The following is a 16,898-nucleotide window of genomic DNA, read 5'->3' on the forward strand; positions in this document are numbered from 1 at the left end:
GTGCAAATGACAGTGTGTGTGTGTGTGTTTTACGTAGGTGTGCAGAGAGAGGGAGGACATTGACTACCCACTTAGAACAATGATAAGACAAGACCTTATTTGGCAGGTTTAGACAGGGAAGACGTGTAATATTCCGTGGGAGAGGTGTCTCCTTGTCATAGCTCAATTACGTGTTTTCTCATTTTCACAGAGAGAGGGAATTACACATTCTTCCAAAGCAGGAGTGTTCACAGCCTCCAACGTGTGCTAGCTGAATCATAGGGAGGGGGCATTGAAGTAGCATCCAAATGTTCTAGTTGCCATGGAAATGGAAGCTCCAACCAATGAGCGCTGAGAACGTATAGTGGGGTTTGCTGGTAACTCACATGTCAAGCTCTGCAAGATACAGTATAAATACCGAGACTGGCAAACTACTCACACAAAACTCCAACACAAACAGATAGAAAGTATTATTCTCTACCGGCTTGTGTTCCCAGCGGCTTTCCAGGATCGTTACCTGCTAGCTCCATCGTTATCTTTTTCCAGAGTTTCATTCTCCATCTAGAAGCTGATTTTGTTTCCTGCTTTTGCAAGACAGAACTTCACTCAGTCCAATATTGGGACAAGAATTGTTCTAATCAGCCCTAAGATCTACAGAAATATCCAGGATCTCCACTATTACAGAAAAACAGACAATTCTTCAGAACGTCTGAAAGGACTGGACACTTTTATTTGGGTGATATCTAACTACAATCTTTTATATCCTCTTTGTTATATTTGCTAAACTTTTCAAATAGCAGTGATTTGCTGTATTGGGGAACTTTTCTTTATTGTGCTTTGCTGACGACAAGTGTTTAGCTTAAAGGAATCATATAGAATGTGTATTGATTTGTACAAAAATGCTCTTAGCCTAACATTATAGAGAGGTGCTCTAAGGGTTTACCAAACTTGCTGCCTAAGAGAGTAAATTCTTGCTGAGAATAATTTTAACTCTGAAGTTTCTCACTTGGCAGATGCATATATTGTGCAACTCTAATATTGATATTTAGCTTCATAGTTTCCAATTATATTTCCAAATTTCTAGTTTGTTTATTTGCAAATTCTAGCAATGGCAGCAAGCATGGCTATTAGTGGTATTGTAGCACCCACTCTTTCTGTTCCTGAACAAACAGTAGCTCTTCAAATCGGTACTTGTAGTCCAGCAGAAATGTTGGATCGGGTTAGAAAGACACAGGTGTATATCCTGTCTGGCGTCTCTAGGCAGGTAGAGAGTGAGCTAAAAGGTTTCAAGAGGTCGGTACAGAGGTTAAGTTCAAATATGAACGATCAGTCCCCAGTAGTTGGAATTCAGAGGTGGAAGCGTTCCATAAAGGCTTGTCTATTGAGGTGCCAAGGTACCTTGGTCAACTTAGAGAGGTGGGTGAAAAGAGAGATGAATTCTTGGAGAGGAGTGTTCTCTCGTTTTGAAAAAATGGTTAGCAAGGCAGATCATAACTTGTGTAGGACATGTCAGATGGAAGAAAAGCATAGACGGTCTTTCTACGGAGAGAAAAGTGATAAAGAAAAGGAGGCAGAAGCATCTCAGGAGATAGTTGACCCTTATGCCCCAAGTCCACCATCATCACCTCCACCACCACCACCTCCACTGCCAGCACAAACATGCCACCCACACCACTGGGTGGTGATCTCAGTTGACATCCTCTCTCCTCCTGAGTTTGATGCAAATATGTCAGAGGATCCCAGGGAGTTCCTTGTCAATCTAGAGAAGTTTTTTAAGCGCAGTGGGTGGAATGAAAAAGTTTGGCTATCCCAAGTAGACAATCATTTGAAGGGTGCAGCCAAGAAGTGGTGGGAGTACAGACAGGAGACAGTAGAGAGCTGGCATGATTTCAAAGTGGCCTTCCTGCAGTACTGCGAAAGATTATTGGTTAGAGAGGCCATCAAGAGGGACTTAGATCTTCCTCAGAGACGGTGGGAACCCCTAGAGCAATTTGTGTGGAAGAAAAGAGCCTTGTATCACAGACTTTACGCTGACACCAATGAGGAAGAGATGATCCGTTACATTATTAGCACTCTACACCCTGAGATCAGGCGCTTCCTAAAACCCCCTCTCCCCAAAACAATGGACCAGCTAGTGCAGATGGGAAAAGAAATCCAGTTTGATTTTGAGCAGTCAGAGAAGGAAACACTGAAAGCTTCTTTCTCTGATGAGCAAATTAGCTCCAAACTGAATGTCATAGTGACAAAAGATCCTTATGATAGCAATAGCAATAGCATTTGTACAGAGAAAGCTGGATATGAATAAGAAAGTTACCTGGGAAGCTTGGGATAATGTGATCAATTTCTGCTGGGAAATGGATGCTCTTGAATGAAATACACTTTGAGACATTACAGAAAAAAGTGGAATTAGGCTGAGTACTTTAAGAGAAACTCTATTCATTTTGCATATGGTTCTCCTGCTTAATGCAAAAAGAAAGTATGAAAGTTATAGATAAGTGACCAATATGAGACAGTATAAGGCATGATTTAGATATATATCACACCATTCTGGTTTAGTTATGGCAGTGCTGATAGTCATTACAAGAGTATTGCATTCTGAAGAGAATCTTTTTGCAATACGTTTTGTTACATTTTTTTTTTAATCACATATCTACATTTACAGTTTCATAACATAATGTAAAGTTATAGCTGAACTAATGACTTATTTCAGACTTACGCATCATGCTACAATCAACTCAGCACAATCGAGATTGTAGCAGGTGACTAGGACATATTGTCCTACATCTAGCCTGAAAGTAAGCAGTAGTTGCTTTTCAAGGACAACATAAAGTCAATGGAACTTTGTTAAAGTTTGTGAATTGTCGCCAGAATCTGGTGTCACAACTTTGGGTGCAAATACAACATATCCATTAACGGTTATTAGTTTAACAGGTACCCGGTGAAAGAATTTAACGTCCGTTGGGGCTGTTTAAAGGATCTTCTATCTTATCCCTTTACATTTCAGGGACAATGGCAGAAGGAAGAAAGTTCATTGTTTGTTCAGTTTTAAGAGCATTTTTCTATTTATATATATATATATATATATATATTGAATATGTAAATAGGGGAAAAATATTTTTGATAGTCATCATTATGCTATGTGTGTACCAAAATGTCATCTACTTAGAAATCTTATTGTCTTATTGTACATATGATAAATGCAATATATTGTACATAGAGAGATGAAAAAAATTTGCATGGTGACTTTACATAATTACAGCAATTTATTAGAAAGCAATAATGTGCTTCTACTAATTTGTAATTCAAAAATATATTGTCATATGCACCTCTTTGTGCTATAAATATTGTCATTTTCTCCAAATGTTGAACTTTTTAGTAGCCTTGTGGTAAAATGATTTTTGTGTCTTGAGCACATGTACAGTATATATGTGAAAACATGGTAGCACTTTTTATTGAATAGTATGTTGGATCAAAAGCAATGTCATACCAAAATAAATGAACGTTCATGTACAGCTAGGTCCGTTCTAGAACTTCCTGATTGCACAGTCTCTACCTGGACATTGACTCTATCATTTAAGAAGTTTGATTGTGCACTTATTATGTATTTGTGGACATTATCAATCCTTTAACTCCAACTTCTTCACTTGAAAGTCGACAAATCAATGGATGGTTCCAAAAGGCTCTTCAATCATTTAGGATGATGCAAGGAACAGAAAACCCAATTCTGCACCTATTCACTATGTAGGGAGGTCTTGACATATTAAAAGGACAGTGTTGAATTTAGGACTCACTCAATCATCTTCACTCAGGAATATCTGTGAACTTCAGGATTTCTTGACATTTGGACTAGATCTAAACACAGCTGAGAAGACATCAAGATCACTTGCTCTTGACTCAGGAGCCCAGTCTTTCAGCCAGGGGTTCTCATGGGGAGAACAGACTACAAACTGCTGGCTGAGCAAACAGTGAAAACATCACCCTCTTCTGCTACACATGAGGCTAATGAGCGGGTCCACCTTCTTCTGCCATGCATGAGACCAATGAGTGGGTCCACCTTCTTCTGCTACACCTGAGGCCAATGAGCGGTCCACCCTCTTCTGCTACACATGAGGTCAATGAGCAGGTCCACCCTCTTCTGCTACACATGAGGTCAATGAGCAGGTCCACCCTCTTCTGCTACACCTGAGGCCAATGAGCGGTCCATCTTCTTCTGCCACACATGAGACCAATGAGCGGGTCCACCTTCTTCTGCTACACCTGAGGCCAATGAGCAGTCCACCCTCTTCTGCTACACATGAGGCCAATGAAAGGGTCCACCTTCTGCTACATCTGAGGTCCATGAGGCTGATCGAGGATCAAGTGAGAAAGAGGCCCTTAGTATAACAATGTAAGTATATTTGTGAAATCCTTGACAGATTAATAGATTGTGTTTAAAGCCCATCAATTATTAACTACCATTGCAGTCCTCCTTTTAAGATATCTTTCTATGTAAGTAGGGAGCATATATTTTAGGACCTGTCAAGTGCACACAATCTATTAAATTTGGCTGTGCACTGTATATTGCGTGGCAGATTTATATATACCCCATAGTCAATTAAAGTGAAACCCAGATTGCCCTAACTAAAAGCATGTCAGTATTCATTTTGTTCAAACTTTGTGAGTAATGATGAAATACTTATACATGTTTACTTTTTATTTCCAGATAACAGAACAAATATCTGCCGAGGCCTTTTGTTTCCCTTCACGTCAAGAGCCTTTTCGGCAACACAACCTGCTCTGGCCTTCTCTCGCCTTCTGAACCAAAGCTTCAGGAAGCAATGGATAGCAGCCACCAGATACAATGTGACCTACCTGGAAAAGATTATTTGACGATTGTGTAAGTGGACACCTGAAAACTACTTTGGACATTCAGTAAAGTTAATCTCATGAAACTCAGGAGGAACATTGAGGAACGGGACACAGAGAATAGACAGCTGGTGTAATAGAAAAAATAATGATTCTACTTATATTCTAAGTACTTTCTTTGTACCTTCAGTGGTACCAATACCTTCTTCACAACTGTCCCCATTCACAAACCACAAAGAACTTTGCCCGATAAGACACCATTTCAGCCTCAAAAGTTTGTAGGATATGTTTCCTAACGCACAAATGTACTTCATGGAGTGATGATCAAGCGTTTCCTATTTATATAACAAACAACAATGAATGTATTTGTATGTCATTACCGGTTGTTAATACCTCTCTGGTAATTAACCGCAATATACCACTTGCAAAAATAACAGCAGACCGACCAGATAAAGATTGTACTTTTTTTAAGGAAAAAGTGACATTAGTTTGGAAGCCTTAGCATGTAAATGACAAATGAGGACAGTTCCTCGTTTTGTATAAAATATCACCGTTTTGTCTATAAATGTATGAAAGCACATTGCATTTTATCCAAAGAGATCATGTAAACATTATAAAAGCCATACGGTGTCATTGTACAGATGATTGTTGGTTAATAAAATATTATATATATCTACGTTAGTCTTTACATTTCTGTCTGTGGGGAATCTAAGCAGACTGAACATTGCGGCTCTGCAGCCAGTACAGAAAGCAATGATTTAATTGCATGCAGGGGAAGCAGAGTCACTGGTTCCGTACGACCATATAAGGCCAGCACGGAACACTGTCATCTCTTCAGTAAGAGATCAATGGGAGAGATGAAACTCTCGCCCCTCGGTGACACTCTAGCTGGTGTTGCATTTTCTAAATTTAGCCAAGTCAATTAATAGGAAAGCTGCCATTGTTCACCTGCCAGCAGCAGGATCCAAATATCAGTCATAAAATAGCTCGATCAAGCATAACAACAATTACAAATACTATTTAGCCGTTCCTTACCTGCTGGGCCCTTACAAAGGGGGAAAATTGCCGTCATTATGCCCACAATGGAATGTTTAAACGCAGACCAAAAAAAAAAAGCAGGGTTCTGTGAATGTAGGAGAGCGATGAAAGGATGGAACAAGTATGTGACTCATATATATCCTATTGATTAAATAAAATAGCTCTGCCTGGGAAATTATCTTTTTATACAGCGCAATATGCACTAACAAGATTGCAGGGCTGCTCTCCCGTCACTTAAGAGGTAGCAAAATTGTCACAAAAGCACCAATCTCAGATACAGATAAAGCATTGATTTGTCATCTCAATACTGCATCCGCAAACACAAAGGATCAATCATACACCATCATTATGTGAATGTGGTTGAAAACAGACTACACAGCTGTACAAGATATAAACATGAGCTAGGGTACAGTGTGTGTGGGGGGGGGGGCGGCTGCTCTGTGGTCCACAACTGGGGGTGGGAGTCTATATGTGTATATGTGAGTTTGTCACCAGTTGGGTACTGTACTAAATAAGGCACCCAGCAATGTCTAGTAACGTCTGCACATGGGGCATACTAGGAACAAAGCAATTATAGAGTCAATCATTATTAATATCATTATCAGCTATTTTTATAGCGCCACTTATTCCGCAGCGCTATACAGAGAACTCACTCACATCATTCCCTGCCCCATTTACAGTCTAAATCTCCTAACATACACAGAGAGAGAGACTAAGGGCAATTTAATAGCAGCCAATTAAGATACTTGTATGTTTTTGGAGTGTGGGAGGAAACCGGAACACCTGGAGGAAACCCACGCAAACACGGAGAGAACATACAAATTCCACGCAGATAAGGAATTGAACTCACAACCCCAGTGCTGTGAGGCAGAAGTGTTAACCACTGAGCCACTGTGAAGTTTGCTGAAGTAATCATAATTCATAACAGAGACACAATCATCATCATCATCATCAACATTTATTTATATAGCGCCAGCAAATTGCGGAGTGCTTTAAAATTGGGAGAAAACAGTAATAAGACAATACTGGGTAATACATACAGACAGAGAGGTAAGGGAACCCTGCTCACAAGCTTACAATCTATAGATTAATGGGAGTTTGATACACAAGGGTAAGTGCTACATTATATTGCACACTGGTCCAGCTAGAATGCCAAAGTAAAAAGTATTGAGTGGGCTGTGTGATCAATCACACAGCAATGTTGGTCAGAGGGTTTCTGTGTTAGCTGTGCAGAGGGTGGTAATAGGGTAACCTAGGGAGATTAAGAGAGTGGTAGAGGAATATTATAAGCTTGTCTGAAAAGGTGGGTTTTCAGAGAACGCTTGAAGGTTTGAAGACTAGAGGAAAGTCTTACTGTGCGAGGGATAGAATTCCAAAAATTGGGTGTAGCTTGTAAAAAGTCCTGTAACCGGGAATAGGAGGAAGCGATGAAAGTGGAAAAGAGACGCAGAATAAAACAATATGGCATTAAAATACTGTATGCCAGGTTTTTAGAGGAAGTACAGTACAAGATATTTAAAGTCTGTAATAAAAATTCTAATTCCCCTTCCCTCACCCTAATTCGCCTGGAAGAGGGACAGACAGAAACCAGACAAGCTCTTCTCCCTGGGGAGGGCTAACATAGGGCAGGTTACATGAATAGCTCCTGGGAGATGGTTTAGCAATGTTTGCCAGGTCCATTAGCCTGCTAGAGCCCTGGGGTGTCTTTTTCTCTGACGGAGGAGCTGGGTCACCACAAAATATTCATACTGCACTATCCTATTTACAGTAACATAATACCATACTTACCAACTTTAGAAAGTTGGTTTCCGGGAGCCTGCTGGGGGAGGTGGCCGTGATGGGGCGCGGGGCTCCAGAATGCTCATTATTTTGGACCCGCCCCGTGATGTAATGATGCAAACGCGTCATTTGACAGTGGGGGGCGGGGGGCCAAATGCCGCGATTCACCGGGAATCGCAGCGTTTGTTACCTAATTCTGCCCACTTCACTAGGAAGTGGGGCACTTCCTTATGAAGTGGGCAGATCCGGGAGATTGCTACACTCTCCTGGGAGTCCGTGAGACTCTCGCAAAATGTGGGAGTCTCCCGGACATTCCGGGAGAGTTGGCAAGTATGCATAATATGAGTTTGCAAGGTAGGAAGACATCTTACAATGTAATAAATAGATCAGAACCAGAGCCGGATTAACCTAATGGTCCTTGTTAGTTGTGGCCCATTGGCCTCGGGCAGCTATAAATATTTTTAGGTAATACTGCCAGCTATTGGGTCGGGGGCGAACTCCATTCATTCTAGGCAGGGGCAGCTAACAGCAAATCTGATGCTGTTAGCTGCCCTGCTGTCAGTGCGGCCGCGGTACCCATCGCGCTGCTGGAGAGAAGGTCTTGTTAGCCTATGACTCATAGTCACATGAGATCTCCTGGCTGAGCAGCGCGCTGCCCACCGCGCCCGCACGGACTGCAGGACTGAGGATCCTGCAGCAAGAGAAGAGGTCCAGGTAAATGCAGTACATATATATCAGGGGGGAAGGGGGTCACACTACCCTTAGCCCAGGGGCCTCCATTGCCTTAATCCAGCCCTGATCAGAACAGACCAAACGCATCCAATAAACTTCCACATTTGGTACAAACCTCAGTTTATCACTTAACAGATTTAAAGCATTTTTGACTTATTATATGTTATGGGTTTGATTTTCATTTCAAATCACTAACAATTAAAACTTATAACAGTGCTCTTCATGATCATATTTTATACAGCGTCACCAATTCCGCAGCGCTGTACAGAGAATATTTGTCAATCACATCAGTCCCTTCCCCATCGGAGTTTTGCGCACCTTTCTCTGTATACTCTAGAGACTGTTGTGCATGGAAATCCCAGGAGATCAGCCTTTCCTAGATGCTCGAACTACACCGTCCGGCACCAACAACCATTCCACGGCCAAAGTCACTTAGATCTAATTTCTTTCCAAAACTGGTGTCTGAACAACAACTGAACCTCTTGACCATATCTACATGCTTTTATGGATTGACTCGTTACATGATTGGCTGATTAGATATTTGCATTAACGAGCATGCATACAGGTGTACTTAATAAAGTGGCTACTGTGTATGTGTGTGTGTATGTGTATGTGTGTGTGTATGTGTGTGTGTATGTGTGTATGTATGTGTGTGTTTATGTATGTGTGTGTGTGTGTATGTGTGTGTGTATGTGTATGTGTGTGTGTGTATGTATGTATGTATGTATGTATGTATGTATGTGTGTGTATGTATGTGTATGTGTGTATGTATGTGTGTGTATGTGTGTGTATGTGTATGTGTGTGTGTGTGTGTGTATGTGTGTGTGTATGTGTATGTGTGTGTGTGTGTGTGTATGTATGTGTGTGTGTGTGTGTATGTATGTATGTATGTATGTATGTGTGTGTATGTACGTGTATGTGTGTATGTATGTGTGTGTATGTGTATGTGTGTGTATGTGTGTGTGTGTGTGTGTGTGTGTATGTATGTATGTATGTATGTATGTATGTATGTGTGTGTGTGTGTGTGTGTGTATGTATGTGTATGTGTGTGTATGTGTGTGTATATGTGTGTGTGTGTATGTATGTGTGTGTATGTGTATGTGTGTGTATGTGTGTGTATGTGTGTGTGTATATACTATATAGTGTAGTAGAAATGAACTAGCTATAAAATGAGGACAACACAGAATGTGAACAGCAGGTGAACAAGTCGCAAGATAATAATACTGGGAACCGCTGATCCAATATGTTCTCAACGCAGCTAATCTCACTCCGAACCCTAACTTCCCGCTCTGTCCTCTTTTATACTAATAATTCCCACCATATTATAGCAAATCCGCTTCACCGGTTTACTTCTGACGTCTCATATTTCTTTATCTGATCATTCATCCACACAATAGTGGGCTCAGTATGTAGACATCACATTTGTTGCTGTAGAGTCAGGGAATTCATTGTTTACTTCCTGTAAGACCATATAAGACAGACTTCACCTCAGCTCTGTGTGCCTGCAGCAATGTGGGAGCCTGAGGCAGCTATAATCTGCAGGGAGAACGCTGCCAGGGATATATATATATATATATATATATATATATATACATAAATACACTATATAGACAAAAGTATTTGGACACTTGACCATTACACCAACAGGGACTGTAATGACATTGTATTCAGTATAGCATTGTCCAAAAGGACTTGGTATGCTGAAGCATTAGGATTGCCCTTCACTGGACATAACAAGCCTAGCCCAAACCGTGAAAAACCATCCCATCGCATTATCCCTCCTCCACTAAACTTTACAGTTGGCATAATACAGTCAGCCAGGTAACATTCTCCCGGCATCCGCCAAACCCAGACTCGTCCATCTGACTGTCAAACAGAGAAGTGTGATTCGTCACTACACAGAACACGTTTCCACTGCTCCACAGTCCAGTGTCGGTGTGCTTTACACCACTCCATCCGACGCTTGGCATTGATCTTGGTGATGTGAGGCTACATGCAGCTGCTCGGCCATGGAAACCCATTCCATTAAGCTCCTGCCACACAGTTTTCTGTGCTTACATTAATGCCAGTGGAAGATCAGAACACTTCAGCTATGGAATCAGCAGAGCGTTGGTGACTTTTACGCACCATGCGCCTTAGCAGTCGTTGATCCCGCTGTGTAATTTTACATGGTCTTCTGCTGTGTGGCTGAGTAGCTGTTGTTACTTGCTTTTGTCCACATATTGTATGTGTATAGTTATGACAGCTATCTATATAGATATAGATAGATATGCATACATACAATATGTGGACAAATGTATTTGGCCACACCTGTTAATGATAGATAGATAGATAGATAGATAGATAGATAGATAGATAGATAGATAGATAGACACAAAATTTTTAGGCAGGTGTGGAAAAAATTCTGCAAAGTAAGAATGCTTTTAAGAATAGACGTGTTAATAATTTATTTGTATCAATTAACAAAATGCAAAGTGAATGAACAAAGTGGTTAGCCCTTCTGCCTTACAGCACTGGGGTCAGGAGTTCAATTCCCGACCATGGCCTTATCTGTGAGGAGTTTGTATGTTCTCCACATGTTAGCGTGGGTTTCCTCCGGGTGCTCCGGTTTCCTCCCACACTCCAAAAACATACTGGTAGGTTAATTGGCCGCTAACAAATTGACCCTAGTCTGTGTGTCTGTCTGTCGGTCTCTGTCTGTCTGTCGGTCTCTGTCTGTCTGTTGATGTCTGTGTGTGTGTTAGGTAATTTAGACTGTAAGCCCCAATGGGGCAGGGACTGATGTGAGTGAGTTCTCTGTACAGCGCTGCAGAATTAGTGGCGCTATATAAATAAATGATAATAATAATAATAATAACAAAAGAAAAATCTAAATCCAGAAAATATTTGGTGTGACCCCCCCTTTGCCTTTAAAACAGCATTGATTCTTCTAGGTGCACTTGAACAAAATCCCTGACTTTAGCTGTTAATGTCGTACCACATGCACCCATTTCAGGCCGCCCACCAGTCTGTTGAGTTTAATTATGACAGCTAACATTTTGCAGCGCTAAATGTTAATGCGACTAATTGTGCTTAAAAATGACAAAAAAGACGTGACATTCTGTAAACAGTTGCAAAACTGAATAAATGATGAATAGTTCTAAAAAATTGGTTAGGCATTATTAATGCAATCAAAAATGCAAATTTATAATAATGCTACATTTATTGTTCAAAAATTATGAATAGGTGGATTTACTTGTACATAGAAGCAAGGTATTTATTAAAATGACACATTCAATGCAGACTTAAACAATCTGCACTTGCAAAATACAGTGGACTTTTTACATACTAAAATAGCGGGCTATTAAATCACATTGACAGCGCTTTACAAGACTTATCAAAGCAAGCTTGAATCAGCGGAGCCGGTATTAAATAGCGTATTTTAAATTCAGAACTAGAGATGGTCCAGCAACAGCTAAAACATTACCCCAATCACTGTGGAGCTGATGTAGGAATCTACTGCATTTAGGAACAATCAGAGATGTTGAAGAGTATCTCTAGTTAGATGCAAAGTTCAAAGTCCCCATGCAGATCAGAAGTTCAACACATATTAAAATGCTTAGTGTGCTTCATTGCAGATCTAGCAATTTCACAATTCTGTCCTGGTTCATGCTTTTGTGAGATCTGGGTTGCTGCCAGCCTCTCCTCATCACCATCTCTGATAATACCACCAGAGTGTTGGTAAATCTCACACATAGTCTCATCAAATCCCTCTTCATCCTATGTATTAAATCCCTCATAAGAACTACCCCAGATCATTGCCTCAAGTGGCAACTACCAGCAACATGAGTGCATAGTCAGCATGCCTCCCAGATACTGGCACTACATCTTTCTACTTCATGCCAGTATGCTTAGCCATCTAACTATCACCTCACCTTTGGCAAAGCCCAACTGCCTCCCATCCTGTCTGACCAAAACCTGATGTGCTGTCCAGAAAATGTGTGAATGTCACACATCTCCACACCAGACATTGAACTGGATTGGTAACAGAATAAATAAGCACCAATGCAAAAACATTGCAACTCTGTTACAACCATGCACCCCATTACTATGACCTCTGCACTATTGTATTGCTTTTCCTGAATCCATTTATCTTGTTTCCAGTTTTCCCCCTTTGTTACCATCATAGTTCTACTACCTGGGCCATACCTGTATCATGTTGATCCCATTTCCCACCAGGCAGGTCACGTATCCAACCACTAACTTGTCACTACCATTTCCCCATCTTATTCTTTCCCCTTTATATAATTTTTTTCAAGTATATCAGCCAGCCATGTCTGTTTACTCCACCATATCTGATCAACGATTTCCACCACGATTTCCATGTCATCCCCGTTCCACTTCAACTTCCACCATTTTTTACTCACTTTCTATAATACCAACTGGGCTTTAAATAAGTCCTGAAGTGACTGGATTCCCATCACAGAATGCGCATGATCACTGAATCGTTTCTGTTGCTGTCACAATCCTGAAGGCGTGTGGACCTTACCCTACTCCAGGCTCACTTAGCTTTTCCATACGGTGCCTGGAAATAAATATAAACTGGAAGTGAGACAGAAAGCTCCCGTTTTCATGTGGCAGTGCTGGATCTACTCCTGCATGGCGTGCGCACACGAATTCCCTGCAGCATTCTTAGGGGCACATACAATAGCTTCACTTTCAGGAGCACATCTATACCAAAACTGTCCCCATTGCCTTTAAGTTTTCAAATAATACTGTCCATCTCGTATCACTTGTTACCTCACCTGTAATCTTTCATGGCCTGGCCCACTATAAATATCTTAGTCGGATTTTAGACCCACTGGAAATTAAATCAGAATGCCAATCCTACAAGGTGCTGGTTCACTGAAGCAACCACCATCCCTGTGGAATACAATTGTCCCAAATACCAGATCAATAACTGTAACTGCTCCAGATTAATAGAATTGGGCTGTTGCCAACCGCAGGCACCGCTGCGACTCTCAATCACCTGCTGCTGGCGTCCCGGCCGTCTCCATGATGACCGGGACGTCACTTCCGGTTTCTCGGGCCAAGTGTCCTATGAGCACGCCCTGACAACACGAGGCAGCCTGGCACATTATTATTATTATTATTATCATTTATTTGTTAGGCGCCACAAGGTTTCCGCAGCGCCGCACATAGTACAAACAGTAGACTATACAGGGTATAACAGTACAGAACAATAAACAAAAGTACCAATACTTCAGAAACTCCAGGCAGGCAGATGCAATAGACACGGAGCAGAAGAACAGGTAAGGAGACAGGAGGGAAGAGGGCCCTGCTCAAGCGAGCTTACATCCTAAGGGAGGGTTAAACAGACCAGGCACAAGAGGAGCCAGTTGAGGGGATGGGAGAGAGAGGAGAATGAGTGGAGGAGATGGGGGTTAAGTGGATGGTTGGTAGGCTTTGAGAAAGAGGTGAGTTTTGAGTGCACGTTTGAAGGAGCACAGAGTAGGAGAGAGGTGGATGGAGCGAGGGAGGTCATTACAGTGAAGGGGGGCTGCACGGGAAAAGTCCTGGATTCTGGAATGGGAAGAGGTGATCAGAGTGGAGGAGAGGCGGCGGTCATTGGCCGAGCGCAGGGAGCAGGTGGGAGTGGGCGCATACACTAGTGTACAGCCTGCTGGCTAATTAATTTAGGCATTTATTAATCAGTCTGGTGTTGAGGTTTGTAACAGGGCAAAGCCCTGATTGGCTGGTTGCAGTATATTAGGCAGTGAGGACTGAGCCTCACTGCCGCTTATAGCGTCCTGTCTCAGTACTGCTGCCTGCTCCTGTGCTGTTTGGTGTTGAACCGTGGATTGATTTATCTGTGTATGACATCTGCCTCTCCCTGGACCCTGAACCATTGCCTGTTACCATGACCTTTTGAATGTACCCGGACTCTGAAGCATTGCCTGTGACCCAGACCCAGCCTGTACCTGATGTCTCTACCCGGGCTCTGTCCGGTCTGCAGATCTCTGGCCTGTCCCTACTCCGTGTATTACCTCCTGTACCTGTGCACTACTGTGTGAACATAAACTTGTACTACATTGAGTGTAAGTCCTGGGGGCATCCGAGCACCTGTGAGCAAAACCAATCTCTATGGGAAAGGCGGCTGCTATAGGTGACGACCTCTTCTGCTGGTTCTACAAGTTTATGCCACACGAGTAGTCATAACAAGGGCTAGATAATAATAAAAACAATGATAAATAGCCATCCATCTGTGACAAACAGCTCTGCCACTCCTTCATACTGTACCATGTGGTTCCCATCTACTTCCTGCCAGTAACCATCCCACCGCTGACGCTATCTCCGGTAAGCCTTTTGCCAATGCATACCTGGGCACTTGCGGTCGTGTTTGTCTGCCTCTGGCACCAGTGCATGGAATCAAAATAAGGCATCAGCTATACCAATTTCCACCCCTGTTACTTGTTTTGCATGAAAGAAAATATTTCCTTTTAAATATAATAAAACTAAATTCCACACAGTTTAATCACATCAGGTGATGCTAGAGATAAACTATTAATGGCCATTAAAACCCTCATGTAATTACAGTAAAAGCAAATCTTCCTGTCTTTGGAGTTTTAATTCCATAATGACACTGCCAACTGGGAACAGTCTGAGCAGTGTTAGACTTATCAATTGGACAATTCCTTTGGCTCTTTTCCATTTCACCATTTGGCTTGAAAATATGGCCCAAACCCACTGATCTAGCACATTGGTAGATATGTCTAATGCCTATGTGGAATATACATTTGTAAAAGAAAGCACAGAAAAATTAAATAGCCATTGAATTAATGTTACCTGTTAATAACATAGCCATTAGTGCTATAACTGTAAAAAAAAAAAAGAAATACAATCTACTGAACATAAAATACATTTTTACAATTGCAGCTAATTGCAAACACATGTTACAGGATGCATACGTGACTGCCATCACTAGTACACATCGTTTACACTAGCCCTGTAGCTGGAGCAAAAGTTACGGCAGAAAAACAAGTAACTTTGGGATGCCCAATGGTTGATTAGGATGTGGCTGCGTGCACTTAAATTTGGCAAACTCTCACTGTATATTGAGTATGGGCAAACACCCCTTCCTCACCCCGTTCCCTCCCTGATGTTGTAGACTGTAGAATGTGCCCTTTGCATACGTAGATGCAGTGACCATTGCTTATGTCCTGGTTCTGGGCATGTGCAGAGTGATTTTGCAGGCGATATACACAAAATCGGCAGATATAGGCTGGATGCACAAATTGCTACCATATGAAAATCAAGACTTCAAGATATTTGAATTAGAACGAGGAGGGAAGACAGCACGTATACATACGTATACATGGGCATTCCCTTATTAACAGGTGGTTGCAGAGTATCTTCCTCCCTGAAAATCAGTAATTGTCTTATAGTCATGGTGCGATTACTCCCAGGAGAGAAGCACTAAACTGGGGTTGCTATCAGAGACACAGCCCCACCAGCCAAGTCACTGAGTCCTGAGAGAACGGGTTGTGTGGGATAAGTGGCAGCAGACAGGTTGGTGAATGTTGAATTGTGTAGGATGAAGGCAAAGTCAATAAACATGCAAACAGCACAAGACTTTGGAAGCACCAACAGAGAAATAAAATCCTAACTTTTCAAGTTCCTAGCAAAATTCTAAAATTGTAAGCTTATGCAAAGCTTGACAGAAGTGAGGGCGTTATAAAGGCTGCATAAAGTTAAGGTGTCTTAGTAATAATTGACTTAACCTTTAGCAAAGTACTGTTTGCAGTAAGTGATAAAGAATGTGCAGTTGTCAGTGTTGATGGTGTACTGCCACCTGTCATCTGTAGCTGGTATTGCAGCAGATCCTGATATGTTGCAGTTGTCAGTGTTCATGGTGTGCTGCCACCTGTCATCTGTAGCTGGTATTGCAGCAGATCCTGATTTGCTGCAGTTGTCAGTGTTCATGATGTGCTGCCGCCTGTCATCTGTAGCTGGTATTGCAGCGGATCCTAACATGTACTTTGATTAGGATAGACTTTTTACCATGTACCAATTTTTACCACATTTAGTGTGAGCACACACGTGATACTAAATGCCAGTTAATAAAAATATTCAAACAAGCAGAAGTAAAAGATTATCCCTGCTTTTTCATTGCTACTTCAAGCCATGAATAAGGCAATATTGAGCAATATTTAGGAGGTGGTACCTAAGCAGTGATGGGCAACTCTGTCTTCTTGGAGAGCTGCAGTGAGGAATTAGGGAGAGTGCACAGCTCTCCCACCTCCTCCTCCTCCGTTGTGCAGCACGACCTCCCTGCATCATGTGAGGTTACGTGACATGGAAATTGTCTGCCACCGATCTGCCTTATTATCTAGAGTATAAGATCGGGAGTATCCAGGTGGGGGGCCACAGGTGATGACTCTGCGGGCCATCTGTTGCCCACCACTACCCTAAAACAATCATAGGCTGGACTATGAATTTCTTTGCTGGGGGGATTTTTTTCACGCGTGTTATGATGTGAGTCATTA

At 41.9% G+C, this 16,898-nt stretch overlaps 1 protein-coding gene across 4 annotated transcripts; it reads left to right on the top strand.

Annotated features, from left to right (window-relative positions):
- Positions 1–438: 438 nt before the first annotated feature.
- ARC (activity regulated cytoskeleton associated protein) lies at positions 439–5,500 on the top strand. Of its 4 annotated transcripts, none has more exons than XM_075211641.1 (3): positions 439–4,064; positions 4,103–4,366; positions 4,682–5,500. In XM_075211641.1, exon 1 carries the CDS (start codon positions 1,088–1,090, stop codon positions 2,282–2,284), a length of 1,197 nt encoding a protein of 398 aa, XP_075067742.1. In that variant the 5' UTR covers positions 439–1,087; the 3' UTR covers positions 2,285–4,064; positions 4,103–4,366; positions 4,682–5,500. The 4 variants fall into 4 exon arrangements, with proteins under 4 accessions (XP_075067742.1, XP_075067743.1, XP_075067741.1 ...); XM_075211642.1 differs by having other exon boundaries at positions 439–3,989; XM_075211640.1 differs by having other exon boundaries at positions 439–3,977; positions 4,054–4,366.
- The last annotated feature ends 11,398 nt before the right edge of the window (positions 5,501–16,898 follow it).

This window comes from Mixophyes fleayi, chromosome 5 (genome assembly GCF_038048845.1).
Source record: "Mixophyes fleayi isolate aMixFle1 chromosome 5, aMixFle1.hap1, whole genome shotgun sequence".
Taxonomy (NCBI): Eukaryota; Metazoa; Chordata; class Amphibia; order Anura; family Limnodynastidae; genus Mixophyes; species Mixophyes fleayi.

Bases quoted from the DNA above. Each gene is read 5' to 3' on its own strand.
- ARC (XM_075211639.1), top strand. From the start codon at position 1,088: ATGGCAGCAAGCATGGCTATTAGTGGTATTGTAGCACCCACTCTTTCT.